The sequence below is a fragment of the Ornithodoros turicata genome, chromosome 6 (genome assembly GCF_037126465.1).
Source record: "Ornithodoros turicata isolate Travis chromosome 6, ASM3712646v1, whole genome shotgun sequence".
NCBI lineage: Eukaryota > Metazoa > Arthropoda > Arachnida > Ixodida > Argasidae > Ornithodoros > Ornithodoros turicata.
In genome coordinates, this window is record NC_088206.1 from 15,878,810 (window position 1) to 15,904,122 (window position 25,313).

At 44.3% G+C, this 25,313-nt stretch overlaps 4 protein-coding genes across 7 annotated transcripts; 3 read left to right on the forward strand and 1 right to left on the reverse strand.

The window, feature by feature from the left end:
- The first annotated feature begins 1,229 nt into the window (after positions 1–1,229).
- LOC135399250 (inhibitor of growth protein 3-like) lies at positions 1,230–8,256 on the forward strand. 4 transcript variants are annotated; one of them, XM_064631075.1, is made up of 11 exons: positions 1,230–1,364; positions 1,906–1,965; positions 2,050–2,121; positions 2,210–2,310; positions 3,664–3,729; positions 3,801–3,897; positions 4,036–4,119; positions 4,706–5,034; positions 7,105–7,307; positions 7,773–7,971; positions 8,050–8,256. In XM_064631075.1, the coding sequence occupies exons 2-11, from the start codon at positions 1,938–1,940 to the stop codon at positions 8,164–8,166; spliced, it is 1,296 nt and encodes a 431-aa protein (XP_064487145.1). In that variant the 5' UTR covers positions 1,230–1,364; positions 1,906–1,937; the 3' UTR covers positions 8,167–8,256. The 4 variants fall into 4 exon arrangements, with proteins under 4 accessions (XP_064487145.1, XP_064487143.1, XP_064487146.1 ...); XM_064631073.1 differs by lacking the exon at positions 1,230–1,364 and adding an exon at positions 1,440–1,530; XM_064631076.1 differs by lacking the exon at positions 1,230–1,364 and adding an exon at positions 1,440–1,530 and having other exon boundaries at positions 4,066–4,119.
- Positions 8,257–9,004: 748 nt separating this feature from the next.
- On the forward strand, positions 9,005–11,765 carry LOC135399251 (NLR family CARD domain-containing protein 3-like). Its single transcript, XM_064631077.1, has one exon. The coding sequence runs from the start codon at positions 9,383–9,385 to the stop codon at positions 11,453–11,455; it is 2,073 nt and encodes a 690-aa protein (XP_064487147.1). The 5' UTR covers positions 9,005–9,382; the 3' UTR covers positions 11,456–11,765.
- Positions 11,766–12,026: 261 nt separating this feature from the next.
- LOC135399252 (phosducin-like protein) lies at positions 12,027–16,177 on the reverse strand. Its single transcript, XM_064631078.1, has 7 exons — positions 15,759–16,177; positions 15,564–15,689; positions 15,344–15,468; positions 15,116–15,221; positions 14,273–14,386; positions 14,012–14,136; positions 12,027–12,394 (listed from the first exon to the last, which is right to left on the reverse strand). Exons 1-7 carry the CDS (start codon positions 15,942–15,944, stop codon positions 12,298–12,300), a joined length of 879 nt encoding a protein of 292 aa, XP_064487148.1. The 5' UTR covers positions 15,945–16,177; the 3' UTR covers positions 12,027–12,297.
- Positions 16,178–16,407: 230 nt separating this feature from the next.
- LOC135399253 (nischarin-like) lies at positions 16,408–23,756 on the forward strand. The gene is made up of 12 exons (XM_064631079.1): positions 16,408–16,590; positions 16,969–17,052; positions 17,128–17,307; positions 17,953–18,097; positions 18,205–18,368; positions 18,451–18,663; positions 19,441–19,636; positions 19,724–19,911; positions 20,717–20,839; positions 21,333–21,378; positions 21,901–22,067; positions 22,490–23,756. The coding sequence occupies exons 1-12, from the start codon at positions 16,504–16,506 to the stop codon at positions 23,441–23,443; spliced, it is 2,547 nt and encodes an 848-aa protein (XP_064487149.1). The 5' UTR covers positions 16,408–16,503; the 3' UTR covers positions 23,444–23,756.
- Positions 23,757–25,313: the final 1,557 nt, after the last annotated feature.

Genomic DNA, 25,313 nt, shown 5'->3' on the forward strand with positions numbered 1-25,313 from the left:
GGAGTATACTATGACAGCGACGCTGTTGCATCGGAGTTTAACGGATTTGACTAAATGTGTTTCAAATATAGCATATGCATATATGATACACCGCTTTGGTTCATTATGTATACTGGTGGCAGTACAGAATTAAGCTTGTAGCATCATTGCGGTGCGCGTTATACATAGAACATTTTTCAAATTCGGTCCGTTTTTAGGGGTGCGCGTTATACACCGGAAAATACGGTATAGTCCAAGTAGAGAACAAAGGCTTTGCTAGATCTCTGCTAGGTAGCGCAATGTTATATTTTATGGCTGATCGAGGAATCAGAAGCACGATTTGACGAAAATGTATACCTCTTAAGTTCATTTTCTCGTGATACGCGCTTCTTCTTTTGCCGCGCTTACCTGAAGAAAAAAAAATGAAAAAAAGGCAAGAAAGAAATTATCCTCATTAGACGATACTATCGCTGTACACAACATTTAGATCTAGCCGCCCTCATGAATGTTTCAAATAACGCAAATGCAGGCATAACGATGTTAATTTTAATTGTTATGCTCGAGCATTGAAGCCGCCTTCACGTTTTTGCCAGAATCCCGTCATTCACTTGAGATGGAAATAATAAAAATAAATAAATAATTCCCTTCAGAAGTCTCTATGCTACTGCACGTCCGCGCAGAGAGAGCACGGAGCCTCATTTTTTATTTCGAAGCCACACACTGTGTATTCACACGAGCGACATCCTCGCGGAATTTTCTAGTGGAAGAAAGAGCGAAAACGCTGCTCACAGAGACGAAGTTCCGTCTCGTGTTATGTTGAGCAATTCATACGCTGCAGAATATCAGCAGTGGCGCACAGCGCAATTAGCAGATTAGCAGACGACACCGTCAGCGTCTTTCCTGTCGTCTGCTACGGAATATCTTGTGGCTGTGTCGCAGGATATTCCTCACGGCTAGCAGTGTACGTGAACACTGAATGTTGAGCGCTCGCTCTCAGAAAGCTACGATGTTTTACGCGTCTTCCGCATCTGCGGGGAATGTCGCTCGTGTGAATACACGGACAGTCTCCAGCGCACTTTTGTTACAGAGAGAAATCGTTTTGACAGTTCTCCGAGAGCATGATACATAAATCGCATAAATCTCGACCATAAATGGCCACCATGAAGGAAGAGAAAGCTTTCTGTTAATCTGCGTTACGCAATGCGTTCTATGTTTTCTTCTTCTTCGCAGAAGGGAAGACGTATTCCAAACGGGTGCGCGAATATCGTCGAGCGGCAAGCTCTCCCTTCTGCAACCCCCGGCCCTCCTTCTGCTGCTTTGACCACTGCTGCTTAACTAGCCACTGCTTTCGCTGCGCAGAATTCACCTCGTTGCCTCACTCTAACGTAAGTGATACAAAAAAGCAAGAAAGAAAGCGCACCATTTGGTAACATCCTGTCGCGCCACCTACAGCAACGCGCCCTCAGTCAGCCCTGATCCTGACTCACACTTTTCTGTAAGGCGCCATTGCGTTTTGTTTGCGTAGACGACGGGCATTGCAAAGTTGATAAGGTAGCGTCGTATTTGTAACCTTCCTTATTTCCTATGGGGTTGTGAGTGCTCACCATGAACCGCGCACTATTTGTGACTGCATTGTGTTGCTGCTGGATCAAGTAGAGTTAATAAACGCAGCCGATTTTGTCAAGGACTTCTAGGTTTAGCGCCTTCGCTAGAAAACAATATGGCGACTATGGGCAGTGAAGTTAACTTTTGTCCTTCGCTCTGATTGGCTGTCGAAAGCGAAAACAACAATGGTCGAATATGAAGGCGCGTGTTTCACTTGTAACCCTGCGAGACCATGCGGGAATTGGATTGTCTCATCGTGCTGTCGATGGCTCTGTAAAATTTAGGTGTTTTGCACGAATATTAATCTTACGATCTGTTCAGTTCATCAGTAAAAGACTTCACAGACTGCCAGAATGTTGTACTTGGAAGATTACCTGGAGAGTGAGTATTTTTTTTTCCCTAATAAAGTGCTTCTGTTCCTTTTCTTTGACAAGGTGAATTCATTGTGGGCTCGTTTTTGTGCAGTGATCGAACATCTTCCACAAGAACTTCGTGACCGATTTACAGAGATGAGAGAAATGGATCTACAAGTTCAAAGTGAGCTTTCAGATCTGTGTGCTGGGGATATTTTATTCTTACTGTTCCCTTTCACAAATGTGTTGTTCTGGGTTGTTTTCCACGACAGATGCTATGGACAGCCTGGACGAACGTGTCAAACAGTTCTTTGCCAACGTCAAGAAAATGAAACCCGAACAGAGGGAGCAAGATTTTGACAAGATAAGACAGGTCTGTTACCATTATTCCAGAGACATTACATCCATCTCCAGTGACATGGTATGATATAAGCAGGCTCCCCATAGATCCCATAGTTTGAGATAATTCACACAACACTGGGCACACGACCAATGAAATTGCGACGTGGATATTATGCACAACCAGTCGCCCAATCAGGAGCCTCCATGTCTGGCTGGCTTTTCGGTCGGTCCTGGCTACCATCGACTTCTACTGGATTTCAGGCCTGCCACCATTACTCGGTATTCAAAATAACTAAAGCGATTTTGGGGCAAATTGTAGCAAACCGAAAAGTGCTTGTGTGGCACGTAATCGTCTCTTTGTTGACAGTCCTCGAAATCCAACGGCGGCCGAACTTGTTCTTCACGCTCCAACTCATGAAGCATTCCAGTACCGCAGTTGACAAATTGTTTGTGGGATAATAGTTGTGTCCAGGAACAGCACAACACGCGTAGACTCACAATAACGCATGAATAAATCTGCGAACATATTTCTGCAAACTGTTCTGTCGATTGACACCACCGAACACAGCCATGCCATGCTATTTCGAAACTATGCTGAAACGGCCGAGACGCTGTACGCACATGCGCGCGTACAAAATGCGATTTCAAAACCTTCTCGACCAATCGGAGCGCGCGCACAGTCTAGGCCAATGGGCTTGCAACATGGTGTATGGGCGCAGTGGTACATACTCTACAGCCGCGTATTCTTTCAGAGGATTCAGCGTTTCTGGTCTTTTATTTGTTACAACTGAGTTAATATCGGAAATTCTGAGAAAAAGCGATGGCTGGTAAGCGACATGCTCATTGAAAGAATGAGAAGCTGCCTTGCAAAAACTTAACCGTTGTGCTATAGAACTTGCAGATGACGACATTATATTGCGATCATCTGGCAACGTGAACGTCTCCAACTCTGGATGTTCTTTGACAGTGAGTCACAAGGCAGCTTTCGCTTGCTTCCCTCTCACTGTCTGCGTTGCAACAACTAGCCGCGCTATCAAGAGGACAATTTGTGTGTCATCTGCGTACCCTTTGCACTCTTCTCCACTCTGAGGAGAGGGGAAAGCATGATTCAGAGAAAATGTGAAAGGAAAACTCTGGACGTTAGTAAACCTGGGAAATGACTTCAGACTACCCCTATGTCAAGAACGGTTCACAGTGCGAGGCATTGTGGACATAAAGGAGACAAACCCTCGTCAACCAGCCATGGCTTTTGTTGCCAAGCTCTGGAGTGCTAGAAAAGCTAGAAGCAGGGTTTTTCTTAACTGCAGGAGTTAGTGCACCCTTTTTATTGTGGTTGATTTATTGTCATTCAGGAACTGCATGTTTTTTCTGTTTTTTTCTTCAGGACTACTACAAGGCGCTAGAAGATGCGGACGAAAAAGTACAAATAGCCAACCAGATCTACGATCTGGTAAGCACTTGCGCAACTAAGCACCGTGTTCAGTTTTGTTGCGACCCACCATTTGGATGGTCTTTTTTTAGGTGGACAGATACTTAAGGCGGTTAGACCAAGAACTGCAGAAATTCAAAATGGAACTGGAAGCGGACAATGCGGGCATTACGGAAATTTTAGAAAGGCGTAAGCGAGCAGAGTTTCACAGCACGTGTGGCAGTATTTTTAGTGATGTTGTACAGAAGTCCTGTAAGAGAGAGAGTGGTGGTAAGAGAGGTATCGGGTGAGAGGTTGAATTTACTTTTTTTGCCTCGCTTATCACAGTTGCAGGATTGCACCGTTCACTCGTTGCAGGCTCCTTGGAGCTCGACAAGCCGCCACCTGCCACCAACAACGTCAAGTCTGAGAGTAGGTTCCCTTCTTCTCGCGGGAGCAAATGAACGGGCCATACGTTTTTGTGTTTTTGTGTCTGCCTTCATGAATGGAACGTGGTTATACAAAACATACACGAGAGTCTAGATAAGCAGCCGCAAATAAGCTTTCATTAGCACTTTATGAATAGGCGAACAGAAGAAAACTGGCTGTTGTTTTTCTGTTTCTTGAGTAAGAAACAGGTGCTACATAATTAGCAGCACCTGTTTCTTACACAAGTAACGTAAAGTTATCATCCGGTTTCCTGTCATTGCTCTGTTTGCGTAGCGCTCGTGAGAGCTTAATTTTGAGCACCCCGTATATAGCCTCGTGTTTTGGAGTTGGACATGGTAAAACCTGTTTTTACCCCAGGTTTGCATCAGTGTCACTGAAGGTAAAACCCCAAAAACAAACTTTGCAACGTTACGGTGATGCAAGCCTGGGCTACCACACCTTCACATATAGCATTTTCTAGCTTTGGTTTTGTTAAAGCCACACCCAAGGCCCTGTGACGCACCCAAACAACGCCTCATACTTCGCACAAAGTGCTAGTCTGAATGCGAGACTTACACATTTTCTGCAGAACGGAAGTACACGTCATCAGGTTTGAGCAGTTCATCGCTACCTCCAGAAAAGAGGCAAGCAACGGACAGACCAATCCTAGAAGGTTCCTTGGGTGGCACGGGGGGAATATCAGGGGCCAGGGGTGCACTGGCAGCGTCACTGGGGGCATCTCAAGCCAGTCCAGCTGTCGCGGTGCAGCCGCTGGCAGCTGCAGTGTCACCCGCTCCCGTTTCCCAGGTGGCATCAGAGAGGCTTCTGGTTCCTTCTCCCGCTCTTGGCTACAGCTTGGGATCAGGCAGCAACGCAATAGCTGCAGCGGCATCGCAGGCGATTGCTGCTACACAACAGGTAGGTGAGACTTGCCACAGTCGAGCCCATTTATTACGATCTTCGATATAACGATAAGTCTGATATTACGACTCCCGTAAGCTCATTAATTGAAGTACATGTAAACAAGACATCGATGTCACCAGGGGCGGATCCAGGGTTTTTCTGAGAAGGGGGTCCAACCTTGGACAGCACAGTAGATACACAATCTTGGTCAATTAAACACGATGTGAATACGTGTGATGACACGACCGTGATATCCAAGGACGGATATCACGATCGCTGTGAAAACGTCTCTTCTGGATGCTGGTAAAATGCTTGAAAATCGAGAAGCAAGATTACTTTTTCTTCATTTTTTTTTTCATTGAAAACAAAGGTGCAATTTTCAAGAGCTTTGGCCTCTGTGTGCATTAAAGTGAGAACACGGTGCGTTTATCCAGGCATAACTGATAGGGCATTAGATGCGCGCGTTGCAAGGCATGCGACTGTGAAGGATGGGGGGGGTCTCTCGAGAAGTAGAGGAGGTTGCTCCCTCTCCACATCGTTCTCTCGCCATCAAGTTTTCTTTGGTTTGCTGCACGCTGCTGTGGTGTCTGTGGTTCCTGGACACGTTCTGATGATATTCAGATTTTTCAAATGCTAACGTGAATACGTAATTGCTAAGGCCCCTGGATTTCTGCTGCGGCAAATTCAAAATTCTGCAGCACCAACTTGTAGATTCCACGATATTTCGTGGCAAGGACTCAACTAGCTGCTTGGAACGGGAAACACTTCATTTTCGTGGATAATGTGGGAACAAAAAATATTTTATAAAATTAGATTGAAAGCACTGTTGTGGCTCAGCATTGCATAAATTGGATCTTGTGTTCTCCTGTGAGAAAGAATGCCTTCTGTCACCTGCAAAACCTCCTGAAAGATCTTTCAGCATCTACAGAGTTTATAGGGACTTTATAGGAAGGAATTTACGATACATGCTTTTTGCATTAAAAGTTTGAAACTTCTAGCCCATGGCTTTAGTGTAATTTTTCTGGCATTAACTGTCACAAGAGATACATGTAATTCCCCTGTGGGCCCCTACTCTTTAGTGTTACATGATAGTGTTTCCTGCTTTTCAGGTCAGTGCATACTGGGATAATTATCTTGATTTCAGAATTTTATATCAGGCAGTGCAATGTTACACAGATAGGCTGCAATTGTTTCTGAGCATCCACAGGTCACTTGTGAAACAAACAAATTGGTGTCCTGCCTCAGCTTTGTCGTTAACACCTTCTAGCTTCTTTGCTAGAGGGTGTTTGTCTCACCTGGGAAAGTTACATCTTTAGGACACCCTTTTTGTTCCTGGGCTGTAGGCATTATTTAAGAGTTAACTTTTTAAAGGCAACCTCCCAGACATCAAATCAAAATCCCCAGTGCCACCGCTAAGCTGCACACTGGAGGGACACCGCCCCTTCCTCAGGCGAAGCATGCACAATAAACTTGGACTAACGTTATCTTAAGCTAAACTATAATCTGTCTGTGTTTGTCCTGCAGCATGCACCATTTCGTAAAGCAGGCTTGACCTCGTGGAGGGAAGCATCAGGGGAAGCCTACTTTTGGGAGGTGTCGTTCATATTCGGTGAATAGTCGAATATTCGCAAACCAGAATATTGGGTATTCAATTCGCGAATCGAATACTTCCAGTGATTGTTGTTCGATTCGAATTCGATAACTCGAACAACACCCCCCCCCCCCCCCCCCCCCTACAAATAAGGGGTTCCGTTAAATTCCGTGTGAAACGAAGGATTCCACTATGAATTCGGGAACAGCCAAAAGTCAGGGGCCTTAATAATTGCGTATTCGATTCATATTCCAAGTCTAATATTGAATTCTAGATTCAAACGTTCAGTCGAAGAAATGTCTCTAAAATGATTATTCGAACATATATGCACATAATTGTGGACTGTGTAATTTCACCAGTGGTACTAGCAGTATTTTGGGACATTCCATGCTTGGCATGCACAAACACTGTACGACAGGATCGAGACAGAACAGTGGCGAACAAATTGATGGTGTGAATAAGGCGAGTGTCTTAACGTGTCGACTGTTCAACAGATGCAACAGGGGCGTCGCACAGCCAGTCTCAAAGCGAGCTACGAGGCCATCAATGCATCCCTTCAGAGTCTCACATCGAGAGAGTTCACAATGGGTTCGAAGGATATTGGATCTCTCACTTCACTAACACCACCACCACCAACCTTAGCACAAACACCTCCAGCACACTCACCTGCACCGGAGACAAAGAGGTCATCAAAAAAGTGAGTCGTGGAAGAAACATTTATGTTTTGCAGTTGACTGCGCAACGATTTCTGCTCCTACTTCATTGCTTATACTTGCCAACTGTTCTTTTTTTTTTTTTTTTTTTATGTGTTGGTTATCCGGGCAACAACCTAGTATATTATAGAGACCATGTCATAATCAGCAACCCCTATGAGGAGCCCGTCCGCACGATATGCTGGGGGCGCTAGTCATCGGCCCGCGAGATGCACATCATGATCGGACAATGGAAATTTTAACGCGCAGAAGCAGACTTACAACTACCGTAGCAGACGACAGCAACGGCTCCTATGAAAACGCGTAGAATGATGATGATGATCCACTTTAGAAAGACATCCAGCGCTTGTACAATGCGACATGGTGACATGGTCGCTGTAATCTAGTAGACACAGCCACGGGACAGTTAGCCGAACGTGATATTACATAAAGTATGTGTCTCCCAACAGACAAAGTTCCCGAACGAGCCACCAGGCAGCGGTGGTGGCAATGGAACAGCCTGTAGTAGCAGACGATTCTGGCGATTCCTCATTACTGGACGAAGGTGGTGCCAGCGGGCTGGATTGGAACTGTGATCCCAACGAGCCGAGATACTGTATCTGTAATCAGGTCTCCTATGGAGACATGGTTGCCTGCGACAATGACGATGTAAGTAGACACCAAATTTGCTCTGTCATATGGAATGAGTGATGCGGTCACATTTTAATGGCATTAAATGTTGCGCAGTGCCCGTTTGAATGGTTCCACTACCCATGTGTTGGAATCTCTCAACCCCCCAAAGGAAAGTGGTTCTGTCCCCAATGTACCTCTTCTATGAAGAGAAGGGGACGTAAAGAGAGGTGAACGCAACGTTGCTGTGATAAAAAGATGCTCATCTTGTGAAACTGTGGTTTACCTTAATGAAATGATCTGCAATAAAAGTCACACCCTTTGCTTGTGTGTTGAAAGTGATGCTTCTATGGGAGTGATGTTCTGAGGTACAGGACACTGTGATCTCTCATGAGGTGGGTAGATGGGCCTGAGAGTATCACTGTTGGATATGCATTGCCTGCAGCACCATCTGTGATTGGAGAGGCCCTGGACCTGTGTGTGGAAGTGTGACTTGCTACTAGGGGTTTGATGTCACTGTGCTGAGAGGCAGTGGATAAGAGGTAGTTTTGGGTGTCTAATATGCTAGTCCATGTAGACTTGTAAGAGTACTGGTTTTGTCTACTTGGAATTCAAAACTTGCAATGTTAGTCATAAGGGAATATGAGGCAAATAACCAAAGAAAAATCAGCTGGTTGATAGATATGCCAATCCAGGTAGACTTGTGAAAGTATTGTTTTTATCTAGTACTTGGAGTTAAAGACCTGCTAGCTGAAATTGTAGTTTGTAGTGCATTCGGGAGAGGGAAAACGGGGGTGGAATGCTCTGCCCGCGTAAAGTTCCCATTATTTCGATTACTTGGCTCGTGCACGGCGCGAAATATGCGTTGTTTACGATAGATTGGAATGTGTGAACGTTATACTGTAATTCCTCTGGGCTACGTTTTCGTGCGCATATTAATGTGCAACATGGTAATGCTCGTCTGCTATTTCTGCGCTGAACGTGAGCTGGGCGAGCCCGCTGCTGAAGCGCTGCAAATACGCTGTCGAATACGGCGACGCGGCGACGGCGACGCTCCGCGGTAATTGTCGGTACTAATATTTCGTCGGCTACCGCCCGCTTGATTGCGTTGCGCGCTATATGTAGAAATGTAATTGTCATAGTCGCCTGTTTTCATCAGTGCATAACCAGCATAACCTTCACTATCGACCCACCTCACAACGAACTGTTTGTCTCCAACTATTGCCAACATATTGCACTCCGATGATCTTGCAGTTATCAATTTAAGAGGTCGCCTTTTTGGTGCATGTCTTGCATGCTGCACGATAGCGCTATGAAATACATTACGTAGTGAACTACGTTAGAAAAGCGTGAGTCAGTACTGATATGTGTTCGGAGGAGGCATTGTTCACCGTGGCTGTCGTCTGCGAACTGCTGTGATTAGAAGCGAACTTGTGCAAAAGCAAAACTCATGGAAGTCGATTGTGAAAGTCCTGTTCAAGAGAACGGCAGCGAAGACGTTGAGATGGTTGCAGTATGGGACCGAAATATTGATCCGCTGGTCTTAGAAGAAAAGTTCCGAGGAAGAATGAGTGAGTTTGAAGGCCTACCACATTCTGACGGAGACGACTGGATCTTCGAAAATCTGACGCCCTGGAACCGCGTACTCAGCAAAATAGGGTACGCGCTCGACGAATATGAACCTGGAAAAGCTCGTTTGAGACCAATGAACACTTTTCTTCATGTGTCAGGAGATGAAGAATATATAGAGATGGGATTCTATTTGTTCTACCGGCTGCTGAAATACCATACCTGCGTGAAATCCCTGGAAATCGGAGACCACCTTTCATTTATCCAGTACGCGTCACTGATAAATGCGGCCCTCTCTGCCTGCTCGAGCTTGGAGTCCTTGAAAGTGGTCGGCGTACCGGAGGATCCGAAAAATGGCGGACCACTAGTGAGAGGCATTGCTTCTGTAACTACACTGGAGCACCTGACACTCAAGGGGCTCGTCTTGTCGTCCAACTCGGAGAAAATGCTGGTCGAAATGCTGAAAAGCGCGAGACACCTTAGATCTCTTAGACTGGATAATGTGGAGTTAACTGCTGGAAACGCAGCCTTATTGAGAAACGCAGCATCAGGACTGCAGAATCTGACCGAACTGGCGGTAACAAAAAAAGGGCTCAACGAACAATTGGCTGTGGCAATATCTTCCTTGCTAACTACGACAGGGACAATCACAAAGCTCGACCTATCAGACCACTGGGATGCTGATGATGGAATACTCAAAATCATCTGCGGCGCTCTAGCGAGCAACCGAACGTTGAGAGTTGTCACTATGAACGAGACGAGGATAAAAAACGTTGTATACGTGTATCTGGCGGATGCTCTAAAACAAAATACGAGCATCCAGGAAATTTACCTAGATACCGATAGCTTGGAAGATGATGGCATGAAAGCAGTTGGAGACATGATCAAGTCTAACAACACGCTCCAAGTCCTCAAGTGGCAGTTAAGCTTCACGGATATCAGCGACGTTGGTGCCCGTGCCTTAGCTGAGGGGATTGCTGCAAACACCAAGTTACTTCAGCTTAGTCTTCAGTGCGTTTACGTGGGCTTTGAAGGTACCAAGCTTATCCTCGATGCTCTAAGTCGAAACACAACCTTGAGAGAGCTAAGTTTCAGGAACTGCTTTGAATTCGAGAAACAGGAGTGTGAAACTCTAGCAGCTTACATCAAAGAGCGTGGCTTATTTGGCAGGATTCAAATGAACCAAAGCCCAGAGGAGATCTACGCACAGGCGTCCATCATACCAACTTCGGAGAAGATTCGGAAAGTTGTCGTGCCCTGGTTGGAGCATTCGGCGGGTGAAGAAATTAAGGCATTGTTCGAAGCCATGTGCAAGAGTGCTTCGGTTGCAGAACTTGAGGTGGAAATTGATGAATTGCCACAGGTCGCTGTGCCTGCACTGGCAACACTTCTGCGGACGACAAAGTCCCTGAAGAAGGTCGACATACCCGTAGCAGTGCGAGAGTCCTCGACTTTTGATGATGTCATGGAGGCACTGGCAATAAATGAGAGCATTACGGAGCTCAAGCTGCACTGTGAGATGCTCAACAGCCACGCGGAGGAGAAGCTGGGAAGCATGTTGAAAAGAAACCGAAATATTCACACGCTCATCATAAACGATGCTTCGACCGAGTTTTCGGTCAGCAGAAGTCCTCCGCACATGGTCCTTGCGGATTACTTGGAAAGCAATTGGACCCTGTTAAGCTTGACGAATAGTTACGCCTGGGTTCCGCAAGACGGGCTGTTTCGCATCGAGGAAGTTTTGCGAAGAAATAGACGTCTGCTACATAGGGCACGCGCCTTTGCATTGAGCCCAGCTGTGGAGGAAAAGCTTGCCAGAGATTTTCAAGTTGTTGCACATGCAGATTCACTCGTGGAAAGCATAGCAAATGTAACGGGGAAGACGTCAAACGAAGCCAGAGAAATTGTAGCTGAGGCACTTAACTTTGTGAACCGTAACTTCTCGAATGTGTGATTGCCATACTGGCATGGTGTTGACAACAGTCAGGGAGGGAGAGTAGTTCAGAGTATCATATGGGTAGAAGTCATAGCCTTGGCTACAGACAACCATCTCTTATATTCACGCGGCATAACTTAGGGTAAAATGTCACAACCTTGTTAAGATAGCTGCTGCTAGAGTGCACTATATTTTTACGAATGTTATACTGTTTTTGCTACACTCTGCTGCTATCATTGTTGCAACTGCAATATTGCTCCTGTGCTTTGTCAAACTAGGATTCTTCGATCCAAGTTTTGGGCAATAAATATGTTTGTTGTACGCAGTATGCCAAGATCTGTGGAAAGTTTGGAGAAACCATGTGACGTGTTTTGTGACTTATGACATTATTTGTAGACTAGCATGGTGATCCGCTCACAAAACATGTGCCCCTTGCATTGAGATGTTACCCCCTTATTTGGGAGATGGACCAATAAGGTAGCTCTGCTGGCAATAAGGGAGAGAGAGAAACTGAGGAGCTGCGCATGACAGTTGACCACCTTGCGCAGCATATATGCCCATATATTGAAGTCACATTCAGCAAGCCAGATTCACCGTCAGACCCAAGCTTTATTTCACCCCACAAAGATGCTGGCAGCAACATCTCGCATGGCCGAAACTTTACACTTTTCTTGCTACGCTCGAACATAAAGCGAATGGCTCAACATTTTTTTCTTCTCGTGTTCCTTTTTTTTGTAGAAATGTGGCGCGGCTAAAAAAATCCACCGTGGTCACAGAGCTGATGCAAAAGATAAAACTATGAGCAATATAAACACATGCATGAACAGGAATAAGTACAAAAATTGCGAAGCGAGCGTGCTTCAGTCCACTCCGAAATCGCTGTCATCGTCGTTGTCTGGGGCCGCTTGCGATATCGCGAGTGATGGTACAAGACTTGGGTCTGGCAGGAATCCATGCCTAGAAGAACAAATGAATGCGCTGTCATCTCGTTGTCATATTGTTCCAGGTAGTGCAAAGTGTATGTACATTTGTGAACACAGCTTACAGCTGCAGTTTGGAGGCAAGTGTCTGGTAGAGGTGAGCACGGGATAGGTAAATTAGTACCCGCAGACACACGTGCGGGTACACCTACATTTTACCCGCAGCCCGTATTGTCCGATCTCTCCACGATATTGTGGGATTATCAGCTTGTGTGTTGCCGGATGCAGCTGAGTTGAAAGCAACCAGAGGAATTTCCATGAGAACATGCTCTTTCGCTTAATCTTCGATGCAGAATTTGACAACAATATAAGTGAAAACCACAGGTGCTGCTCCGGTGAAGGTCATATGACCATAGGATATATGAAATTTTTTTTTTACTTTTTCAGGTATTTTACTTCCTGAAAACTGCAATTAATGTTTAAGTTAAAGTGGCGAAAGGTTAGATCGGTGGATACAGGAAATGCAGGTTTACCCGCGGACGTTGTGCTGGGTACACCCGTATTTAACTCGCAACCCAGAGCGACACAGAATTTCTACCCGCAAATCGCAAAACTGTGTGGGTACCTGCGGGTTACAGCTCGTATACCCGCACCAGGCGATCACCTCTACCAGTGGGTACGAGAAAGGCTTACAAATCCCCAAATATTTTGAGGAATGCACAATAAAAGTAAGATCTTGATAATACACGAGGAATACAAAGAACAATGTTCAAAGTGGATCATTAGTCATGGCACCTTTGTTTTTCTTTTATTGTGCGTCATATTTGTAGTTGTTCTACGTGCCTCCAATTTCAAGTTTAATTCTCCTGAGTACGGTTGGACTGGACCTGCCACCAAGAGAGAATCTACTGCAGTGAAGATGAAGCAGGATTTCCAAAACAATACCTGGCTCAACGGGTGGGAAATTTTATCTCCAAAAGGCTTACAGGGTCAAGCCTAGCTCTTACTTGTTACGCTTACAAGTGTATGCTCAACATCTGTGCTTTCCCAGGGCCGTGTATTGATTAGATTAAACATAGCTCAGGACAAAGAAAATAAACTTCAATTAATTCCTGTACTTGGACTAGACAACCCTATAACAATAAATAGTAATATGCTATCTGAAGGAAAGAGCAAATAATCTAACTGCAGTACTCATAGTTGCATTTTGTGCTCTGTCTAGGCATAGAGTAGCATCCAAGCCTCTGTCCATGCTCCAATCTGGTTACTTTTGACAAACGACAAAAGGGAAAAATGACTGGTAGGCTTTTCACGAATGGTATTAGTACTTTTGGAAATCATTTTTGGTGGCCTACAGCTCTGCAAAATGCTATGTCACTGTGCACACAAAGACGTGAACAAACAGTAATCTACAGGACTGACCAAATGCAGGGATAGCTCAATGAACAGAAGGTCATTTTTGGACACCTATTCCCTAGGGGTGTGCAAACAGTAATGTTTGTACTGGACATAGTTTGCATGTGATGTCCAGAGATTCCTCGTTCCATGTGATACCCCGTATGTTTTTCTTCCCTGTCTTATTTTTGCTGCTATATCTAACAAATAACAAAACAAGACAGTGAGCTGATAATAATGCCAGTGGATGATGACTTACTCGATGAGGAAGGATTCAACATCAACAGCAAAGAAGTCTTCCCCAAATTCGTCCGTCAGCCTCACGAAGTTCCCAATCAGGCTCCCATCTTTGTACACCAAAAGCGCAGGGACCCCACTACGCTCCTGCAGGATTCCAATGTTTGTATAATGCATACGTCAATTATAGCTGACTTATGAGATGGACATTTTATGACTATTTTGCAACCCAACCCAACCGTTCTTGGGGTTTTACGCAATATTATTTTCGGAAAGAACTTACAAAGTGTCTGCTCATTCCAGCAGATGATGCCTCGACGACGCAGAACTTTACTTGAGGATATTCCTCAGCTAAGCACTGAAGGCAACCGTTCATAGCTTCGCAGCCTTGGATGCCCTATAGTAACAAACACAACAGAATATTATAACCTTAGACGTCGGAGGGTTTAGTAGCTGTGGCAAAATACTGGCACTGGTAATACTGGATGCGAAATGGCATTGGTACATGGAACAGTATTATCAAAGGGAAGTGTTAGCTTAAAAGCTAAAAGGATGTACAACAAATCTTCTGTGAGGTACCCATATGACTACCAGTGTGTTTTACTAGCATGTAAGAGCTTGTATTAGTAAAATAGACCGACTTGACATTAGATGAGAAAACAAAGTTAAAAGTTATGTCAATGCCTACACAGGCATCATCATCAGTAGCAGCACATGAACAAAGCACTTTTTAGTATGTAGGATCATTAATATGGTTGTTTGTTATGCAAAAATAGCTCCCTTAAATGAATGTGTATCATACCATAGTTGGACCATTGCATACTGATAAAATCCTATACAATTTTTTTTATGCCCACATTTCTTCTAACAGTGCTCCTGAAACTACAGAAAAAAAAAAATTGTTGGGTTTACTGATGCTACAATGCTGTCTCTTCTGACAAAAAAAAATTCAGTTTTGCAAAAATATTCCTAGATCTCAAATGCAGTAATTTTTTGACACTCCAACGTCTTCCCTTGCATTTGCTCGCTGTCTAACACGTAGAAGAAACCCCTCCAGCTGCTTCCCCCCCCCCCCCCCCCAAGCAACGCAAGAGCTGCAGAACTGAGCTTGTGCCAAGTCTCTTACGTCTGCATAGATGTGTGTTATGACAGTAACGCCTTTCTTTTCTTTGTCGACAGCATCCAAAAATTCCTGGCCGTCTTTCAAGCGTAGGAGTTTCCCAAACTTTGGCCTGCAAAAATAACGTGTGATGCCCTCAGAAACGCTGATGTGCTTCGGCACATGAAGAGAAGCATATGTGCTCGTTAAGCATGTTTTTTTTTTTTTTGTCAAGGCAGGAAACCTGAACTTTACTTTGCGATTGTTTTTGTCATCATCTCCTCCATCCGTTTTCGCATGTATTCTTTGAGAAAGTCGTCTTCAAGAACTTCCTGTAAGTCTTTGTCAACATCCTCTTCCTTTTCCCTTTCCGCATCACGCTGAAAAATTGGAAGAAAAAAAAGAAAAACACAAAAAGGTATGAGAAGAACGCACACACAACGATGGTATCACAACGTGAATATTCAAATCTTACATCAGATTTACATGTCAACGACAGCTTCTTGATGAGTTGTAACCGTTCACGTTCTTGCTGTTCTCTCTTTTCATTTTCGAGTTGCTTAAACCTTTGCCAATCTTTGAGAACACCCTTGGGACCGGTCTGCAAAGGAGCGAAGAAAGGAACCAACTGAAACTCACATCTTTCCGGACACAAGTTCAAGTTACTTGCATTGACAGATGATCCCTCCCATTCTCGTATTTCCGGGCGGGCGGGAGAACGAGAACTTCGTAAACTGCTCGGCCGCTTGTCTTCGGGGTCTTCTTTACCCTTTCCACTGGATTCGTCTTCGCTTTCGCTACTGCTGCAGTAATACTGAAGTTTCTCTCCGAGGATGCGGTCTTCGAGCGTCGCCATAGTCAGTATGAGCAAACGGACCAAAACAGACGCTTCACTTTGAAAACTTGTGGAGGCGCCGAAGGACACGAAGTTTTTGTCAGGAGTACTTCAGAGAGTCGAAAAACGATGAGAACGCTAGCACGTTTTGAGAGAAACGCGACCGCACATCACTGTGCTCATTGGGCTCACGTCTGAAGACAGGAAACATAAACCAGTCGACGAGCTATGTGTAAACCGCAGAAGGGTGGCTAATAATACCCATTATCCTTCGCGTCGACCAAAAAGCAAAATAAATTAATCCTAACAAATTGTAGTACAACAGCTTTTTATTTTCTTTAATGCTAACAGTTGGTTATTTGTGTTTCTAGTATGGAAACAAAATCAATATGGGAATTAATTTTTCAAGGAAATAACCTGCGTCGAAGCGCAAAAACACGTCGCTGTCGCTGGTGTCGCTTTAGGATAGCGGTAGATATAACTTTGTATCCGTGAGTGTCACTGAAGAGTTTCGTGCGGTTTCGTTTAGGTAGCGAAGCGGTGAAACATTTGTGTCAGTAGAATTTTTTAGTGAAATGCTATGGCTTTATTCCGTCCTGTTCAGAGCTGGTTGAAAGCCTCTGAAACAGTCAAGATTACAGGAAGGGAACAAGGCGATGGATTCACGGTCTGTATTCGAAGCGCAGCGAACGGGAAGATTTCCTCGCTGTTTTCATTGGTACATTTAAAGAATAAATAAATAGGATGGAAAGTTAACTACATTGTTCAAAAGTTGACTCTAGAGTATCCTTTGGAAAAAAGGATAAACTACAGCTTTGACAGTAGCCGCCCACATTCCGACCTAGCTTGCAGTGGGATGCTCCATCAGCAGCAGGCTGTTAACTGATTAATTGTGATAAGAATGATTTCGTTGATAATCGGGAAATCCCTTTTGCTGTTACGTTTCTTTTGATGATGTTTCGCAATTCTTTAGTGACGTCTTTTTGCTGCTGCTGCTGCTGCTGCTGCTGCTGCTCCTGTTCAATGTTCATTTTACCATTTGCAGGCATATATCATACAAGTTAGTGTACCACCCTACCGCTGGACAGTGAAACATAGGTACAACGACTTTAGAGAGGTTAATGAAAAAGTAAGGGGCGCTTTCCTTTGACATGCGAAGTATGGACTCTATGTATGGATACTTTTCCATTTCTCTTTTCTATAGCTGACAAGTTCACATCATGTTGCAAAATCACTCCTTCCACCAAAGAAGCTGTTTGGAAACCAGTCTGAAGCCTTCATTCAGCAACGCCAATCTGAGCTCGAATTGTACCTTCAGTCATTGGTCCACCAGTTCTCTGTCCCGCCCCCTGTGCTTGGACAGTTCCTCGACTTTCACAGATATGTGAGTGCACAGACACCGTGTGCGTTCCACTGAACTGCAATGAGTAGTGAAGGCTACACAATTTCAATAATTTTTATGGACATGGCTAATGCACTGTTGTCAGGGGCTGATCCAGACCCTTTGAGAGGGGGTGGGGCGGCGGATTCTGTTCGGGGGAAGCAGTTCTTTGGATCTGTTTGTTATTTATCATGTGATATTTAGGTTTATAAGTCTCAATAAAGCCTGTATCTGTACAATCTGATCATAATAGCAGTGGACGAACTAGGATAGCATTCCACAGATGGCTGACTTGCAACATCTTGATTGGCATTGATAGCACAAGACATGAAAGGTTCAGATCAAGTTCCAAAATAAAAAAGAAACTTCAGGGTTTACCAAATGTTCAAAATCAAAATATGCTGTGTAGTCTCTGTCTAGTTTTTGTAACTGACATAACACAACCATTTTTGCTGGATTAACTGTCACATATTTTGCTTTCCTCTTCTAGAATGGGGAAAGTTTATGCACTCCCCTTATGTCCCTTCGCACTGGGTTTTTTTATCGCTTTTTATGCACTAATAAATATAGCCCATGGTATAATTTATTTATTTTTTGGTTGTAAAAAATGTTTTGCTTTCATTTCTAAGCACCGAACATGATTTGCAGGAGGTGCACACCATTTTGGATGACTTGGCCGAAAGGCTTTTTGACGAAGGTGAAAGTCTACTAGCCAAAGATGAAGAATTTCACATGACACCCTTAGTGCTTCACTGCTTAACTGAACGACTCAAACTTGCTGAGCCCACCTGTGGTGAGTGACTGACTAGCTCCTACAATTGAGCCAGTGCAAAGTTACAGAGAGCTGCAAATCGAGTGTCATTTATTCGAGCTCTTGGTTACGGTTCTTTTCTTTTCCAGTTTCGAAGAACAAGCGTCGAGATTTGGCTCACATACTAGACTTTGTGTCACAGCTGCGGAAACTTTACATCACAGGGACTTCCACCCCTGTAGGCACCAGCAACATTTGTCCGAGCATGCTAGCGTTTGATTTGTCACCATTTAAGGCACTACAGTCATTACATGTGAGTGTCAGATGGGGTGGACCTGGCCTATACTTAGCATCGTTTGTAACTTCACATCTTGTTTCTTTATTCTCGGCTTAAGATTCGGGGATGTGAAATCCAAGGCCGAATCTCCGGATTTGAAGTAGTTGGTCCTGGGCTACTCGAAATGGAAGTGCACCAGTCCCTTCAAAATTTGCGACCCTTGCTTTTGGCAAACCACCTGAATTACGATGTCGCGGCTGCTGTTCCGTGGAGCAGCACTGTAAGGGCAGACTTGAGCAACAATGCAATTCACCAAATCGACCCTGCTATCGTAAGTACAATTCTGAAATATGACAATACGATGTTTTATACCGGTGGAAGCTGCCATATGTGCCAGCATGTCGAGGAAAGAAGCAAAGAAGGTTGGAGAAAAAAATAAGAACAGAACGCATGTAAAGACAGACGACACACAAAAGATTCGTGAGAGACAGCTGTATCGTTACTTTTCGAACTAGCTTAGCTGACATGAAAAAAAATATATAGGACAGATATTTCTCATAATCCAACAAAAGGAAACCAGACATGTACAGTGGTTCACCGATTTTTTTGGTCTTCTAGGATATATAGGATAGCTCTGAATTATCGAGCAGTCAGAATGTTTAGTCAGTGGCAAAAAAATCAACTTTTTCCTTCGGCAGAGCCACCGACAAAATGGTCCAAAATATAATCTGAATTCTGCTTTACTGCACCTCCAATTTTGAGAGATTTTTGGGAGCTGTTCTTTTAAGTAATGCCCCAAAATACATTGGCTCTATGTTTTTTGATGGTGCCAACCGTCTTGCCCAAAAGGTCTGTAAGCCTGAAAAATCAGTCGTTGACTATACATGAATGAAGGATCATCCTGCTACATGAACAAGCTGCCTTCGTCAAGAATGCCGGTCTTCACAGCATGGTCTCGCTGCAGTATTTCCATTCTCTTTAAAACCCTATGTAATTGCGTTATTATTTCCCCCCCGGTATTCCTTCTGCACATTTATTGCCTTTAAGTCTTGTGGGTCGAGAAACCCAGAGGTGTACCTTAAATGTTCGTTAAATATTCTCTTTGCAGAGAGTATTAGCTTCCGTTGAGTACTTAGACCTGAGTAACAATCAAATAGAGGAACTTGAAAACCTGGAACCCCTTCCTCGACTGTCCGATCTAAATCTGTCAAACAACCGGATTGGACGCCTCGTAGCACTGCACACACGTCTGGGGAACATCCGCTGTCTTAGACTCTCTGGAAACCACATTGAATCACTAGCAGGTCTGTTCATGACTACCCTCCTTGCTTTTGCATGTTGATCTTATTAATTGTGTGTACATCAATTGCATGTTCCTCTCATCAATGCAGGTTTGTCTCGCTTGTATTCATTGGTAGACTTGGACTTGTCACACAATCAGGTGACTCTGATATCGGAGGTGGGCCACCTCGGATCACTTCCATGTCTAGAGAAGGTTGATCTAAGCCACAATCCTGTAACCTACGTGGTGGACTACCGTCCGCATGCCCTCCTTGCTTTTGGAGCTAGGGCTGCTGAGGTATGTTTTTAATTTTTATTTAATTTTTGAAATGTAATTTTAATTATTTAATTTTTATTTAATTTAATTTTAATAATACGTACTTAATTTTAAATTGTTGTTGCTGCAAAGATAAAAGTTTTGTGTTACACAGAAATTGTAAATGTGGTTTACGTGTATGTCCATGATTAACGTTTGATTTAAAGTATGATTATAATTTGATCTGACTTTTTTTGGGTTGAATGCCTTTCTCTCTGTCCAGCAAGTGGCCCACACTGCATGTATTGGTCAAACAGGCTTTTATTTTATTACTGTCATTATTATAGACACGAGCACGACATGCTGTAATGTCAGATGTGCTTCGCATAGTTTATTCTTGCGTGCATATAATATTTACAACAGACGTGCATATACATATTGTCACTAAATATAGTGTATGCCCATAAGGAGAATGTGAATAAACAAATGGCATCACATTGGAGTTTGTCTGATACGCAATTGGGGTTGGGAGAACAGGTCTAACCTGCGTTGGTCTGAAACTGGATCATGGGGAGGGGGGGGGGGTAATAATTGGGAGGGTCCCAGAGATTTTTTTTTTCCCGAGGACTTCAATCCAAAAAGTCAGACCCTAATTACGACGCGCTGAATTATGAAAATACTGCAGGAGATGTACGAGGAAGCTTGAAACAGCCAAAATTAATAAGTGATTATTGCATGACAGCTTTGAAACAATCTCTTGCAGTGTCAGCACTTTTGCAAAATTAAATTGCTGCCACTTGTGATTCAACTAGTATTTGAATCAATTTCCTTTTGCATGCTCGCACAGATTGCTTTAGATTGTAAAAAGCCAACACCAAAAGAACTGGACACAGTTGCTGTGTTAAGAGCCCTCAAAGTCGCAAAAGAAGGACAGATTATGAGGCATGGCATGACAGATAGAGGAGGATGGGTGAGAATCTCTTTCTTGTGATTAAAGCACGATCTACTAGATTATAGCGACTATGTCATACGGACCCCTTCCCAGCACTGCATTTGGGGGCTAGCGGTGGCGCTACTCATCGGCCCGGTTATTGCTTCCTCAATTTCTACAGTACTCCATATTTTAGCTTACCTTAGTATTTTTGTACAAGCGGTGGATATCCCACGAGAGATGCTTCCTTCTAAAGTTGATTATCATCATCATTCTACGCATTTTCATAGGAAGTGTTTCTGTCGTCTGCTATGCTAATCATGCGTTCGCTTGAGCACATTCAAAATTAAAATTTCCATCGTCCACTCATGATGCAGATCTCGCGGACCGATGATTAGCACCCCTAGAGGATCGTGCGGACGGGCTCCTCATTGGGTCCGCCGATAATGACATGGTCGCTATAATCCAATGCCTATCGTAATGAAATTGTGTGTGCGTCTCGCTTTTGTCTTATTGTCTGCTTCGCTTGAAGGGTGATCCTGGCGTTCAGCTACCAAGTTCAGGGACATGGTCTGTAGGTACTTTTCTTTCTTTGTAATTGTCTCTTCTTTTCCTGGTAATTTTCGCAGCTGCTACAAAAGCTGCTTTCTTGCTGCAATGGATCGCGACTTTTAACGAATGGGATGAAATCCCTAGCTTTGCTTACAGACATGAACTAGAGTTCCGTTCACCCAAAATTCTAAGTGACCCAGTTGTTTGCATCAGTGTTGTTTCCTATCTGATATCCAAGTTTTGCAGTAAAGTGGTAATACACAGTCGGAGTCCACACTTTCATGCCCTGTGGTATGTGGACGAATCCACTAAATCCAATATAGTGTGTGTCTGAGAGGGGGGAACCACCCTGTCAGCTTTGCGCCATAATTCCCGTGTCCCACAAGAATGTATTCTAATTGTTGCGGAAACATGTGTTGCTGTTACTTTCCAATACTAAAAGCTAACGCTATTAAGATTATGTCTGCCTCTACTGATCTGATGTACTATAAACCATACCTGTCTGTACTTGCAAGTGTGACATGTTTGTGCTGTTGCTGACGTTGCAGAAGCCTCAAAAGTAAAAGAAGGTGGGTGCCCTACATTGCCGTGCGAGGAAATTGTGGAAGATCCAGCAGTGAGTGAGTTTCGAAAGCAACTGGCAGCACTGAGACACATAGGGGGGAATAATTGGCTCAGACTGCTAAATCAACTGCAGAATGACAAGCCTAGTGAGGTGAGTGAAGTACAAGGCATGTCATCTTCCTCCCCCCCCTTAGCAACCCCCAAAGCTTGTTGTTCAGGTCTTGGCAAAACTCCTAAACAACAAAAAAACTCCTTGCATTTTGAAAATAAGTAGATTCTGTAGGTAGCAGTGAACACTTGCAATGTCCTGAGGGTATGATAAATAAATAAAATAAATAAACTGGCTGCATGAAGTCGGCATGCACAATGCACGGGTGCCTTCAGCATAACACCAAAGCATCATGCAAGGTGTAGCCACCAAGCTAGTCTTACAGAGACCTAATTGGGTCGACTTAACCTTCCTACTGAGTTTACAAGCACACCCTGCATTTCAAGCTTGAAGGGAGAATTTCTGCTTCTACGGTACTTTTTTTTCAAACTTGCACATTACAGTGTGTTGCACTGCTGTTTCAGTATTCCACAGAAGAGGGTTCAACATATCAGTCAGAAATCCACTTAACACCACCGCAAGAAGACATTCCTCATCCTTGCTCACTTTCGGGGACCACTGCAGAGCTGATCCTTCCCGAGTGGCTGTCCGCGCTCAAGTCTGGCAACCCTGCTTTCCTCGACATGCTCCAGAGCCTCTCGCACGGCAATCCCCCTTTCTGGGCATCGTGGTGCATGCTCCTCTCACGTGACAGCAGTTGTATACCTGCCTGCGTGGTTGGGACCTGTTTGGGACTCCACGTCTACCGTATCCTCAAGCTCCCGTCCCCGGACTTCTCCGCCCTCCCGGAAATGGAATCGACGTCTGTGTTTGCTCCGTCCAGCATGGTGGCGCTACTTGCCGGGCCACGTCACAGTTACGTTGAGCTTCAGATTGGCTCAGAAACCGGACTAGAGAGCCGGATGTTTCTTTCGTCTACTCCGAGCGATGCATCGGATTTGCTGGTGCGCGTCGGGACCACCTTCGGTGTCGAGGTACGACAAAAATTTGCCGCGGGCGAGATGGAAAGCTGCGCGCTGGAAGCAGCGACGAAAGTCGGAGTCGTTCCGAGTCAGGTGGCGTTCTGCGAGCGTGTCCTCGTCGAGGATGCGGTGTGTGGAAAGGGAGTGGTGCACTACGGCGTGGTGACGCCCCCGTGTGTGGTGATAGTTCAGGAGTCGGTCTTTGGCGGAAATGTCGTTTTTAGTGCTAAGCAAGTTTTTCTTGCTATGCAAAGTGTAGACGATGTACATATGTGGGAGGAAATGTTGATACAAACTCAAAGTGATGGGCCAGATGATGTAATACAAGATTTAGGAAAGTGCGGGCACGGACTCAAGATGCACCTCGCAAACGATGGAAACTTTGCGGTGCGCTTTTTGACTCGAGATTCGAGGAGCAGGTTTCTGACAGCGTTTATGAGTGCCCGCCAAGTGTGAGAACTGTTGTGTATATTTAAACATTTTGCTAAGACTGTGTACAGAGAATCTCGTAGGACATATTTTTCTAGTTTTGCTAATATGTGGATGTACAGCTTGTAGACTTACAAATGGGCTTTTACGGATACCGTATGAGTGCTAGCATGTGTACCATGCATCGGAGTGGTGTCGACAATGTTGTAAGTACCCGCTTTGTAAATATCCATTGTTAACTGTAGGGATGCCCTACACGAAGCAGACTGGTTGGCTACAACGTGGTTGTAAAAAGTATTTTAGTTATGCAAATTAAATAAATTTTCCAGTGTCAACAATTCACGAGACTTGATACCTTGCAACATCTAATTATTGTGCTATCCAGAAGGATTTTTTTTTCTTCTCTGTAGCTTCTCAAAGATTGATAGACGTTATCTGCATTTTTGAGCTAATTATATTTTAAACTTTGGGGATCATGGTTTTGCCATAACGCATAGCCACATATTGACATAATCATGCAGAATACATTATTGTTTATGTTCATGCTAATTGGTCATCCATTACATTTCTCTGCAGAGATGTCAAACTGCTCAATGGTAGTACTGTGTAGCTAGTTGTCTCCTATGACCGCTGCATGACACCACCATAATATATGCCCTTGCCTCTCTGCTTTTTTCTTTGTGACAGCAGTTGCCCTCAGTCTGCAATGCTTTGCAACCTCCTCAAAGGATCTTAAGCAGCAGTCTCATTGAGTATATGGCACATACGTGCTCACCAAGATTCCGGTTAATATCATAAACATGTTGCGGAACACAAGGGCATGTAAATGACCAAACCATTTTGTAACATAACCAACACACTCTGCATGTATTCTCGTTGCTAAGATTTTACACACTTTTCTTGCTTTGTCACATTGTTTATATGCAGGGTGTTTGTTTTTATTTCATACATATTTTTTAAAAATAAATCTACACGAGCAGCACAGATGCCATTCTCGCAGCTGGGTTGTGCAGCGGGGTGGACATTTTGTGCGAGAGAAAATGTAAAAACTAATTCCCTAAAATAATCGACTTTTCAGCTAGAGGTTCTCAGCCATGGTAGGTTGTAGAATTGGAGGAAGCCATTGTCTAAAGCCAGCCAGTTTTATAAGAGATATTGATCGTCAGATGTTGCTGAAAACAACCGAAACTGAACTGAACTCAAACATGAGGTGAGAACTAGCAGGACAAACCCAGCATGGGGAAGGTTGGCCTTCTACTCAGAGTTCTGTGAACAAATAAATGTCAGTGGGCTAGATTTGGCCACGGACCAAGCAATTTTGACAACGAGAGGGGGGCGAGAGTCCAGCTGATTGAGAGCTGACCTTTTTGGACACTGCAGGACTTTGGTCATCACTGTGAAGAGACTCATTGTTGCATTTCCGACATCACCACCAGCGATTGGGGTAGGGTATTGCCCCTGGCGAAGAAACTCCCAATCATAATCATCAAATAAAGTTGTTACATGTCGGTGCCTGCAGGTTCCATGCCCAATCTAACATTAGAAAGGAATTCCCCCACACACACAGACACACAAGGAAAAAAATACTTGCTTTGGTCCAGTGTTGCCAGTGTACAGATATGTATGTATGGATTGGACAGAGTGGGAGAATGGGGGGTTGGTACCAGGCCAACTTCAGGGCAATCTGTGCCAATATTCACCCGAAAAAGCCATAATGACCTCGGACCTACCACTACCAAGTGGATGCAAAATCTCCTTAGCCACTTCATTATAACGTAACGCACAATGCATCACTTCCCCGTGATTTGTCATGAGCCCATGCATGAAGGCCATTTGAGAGTTGGTATCTTCGACTGGCAGCCTCCCGATACTTCAACTGGTCAAAATGGAATGCTCC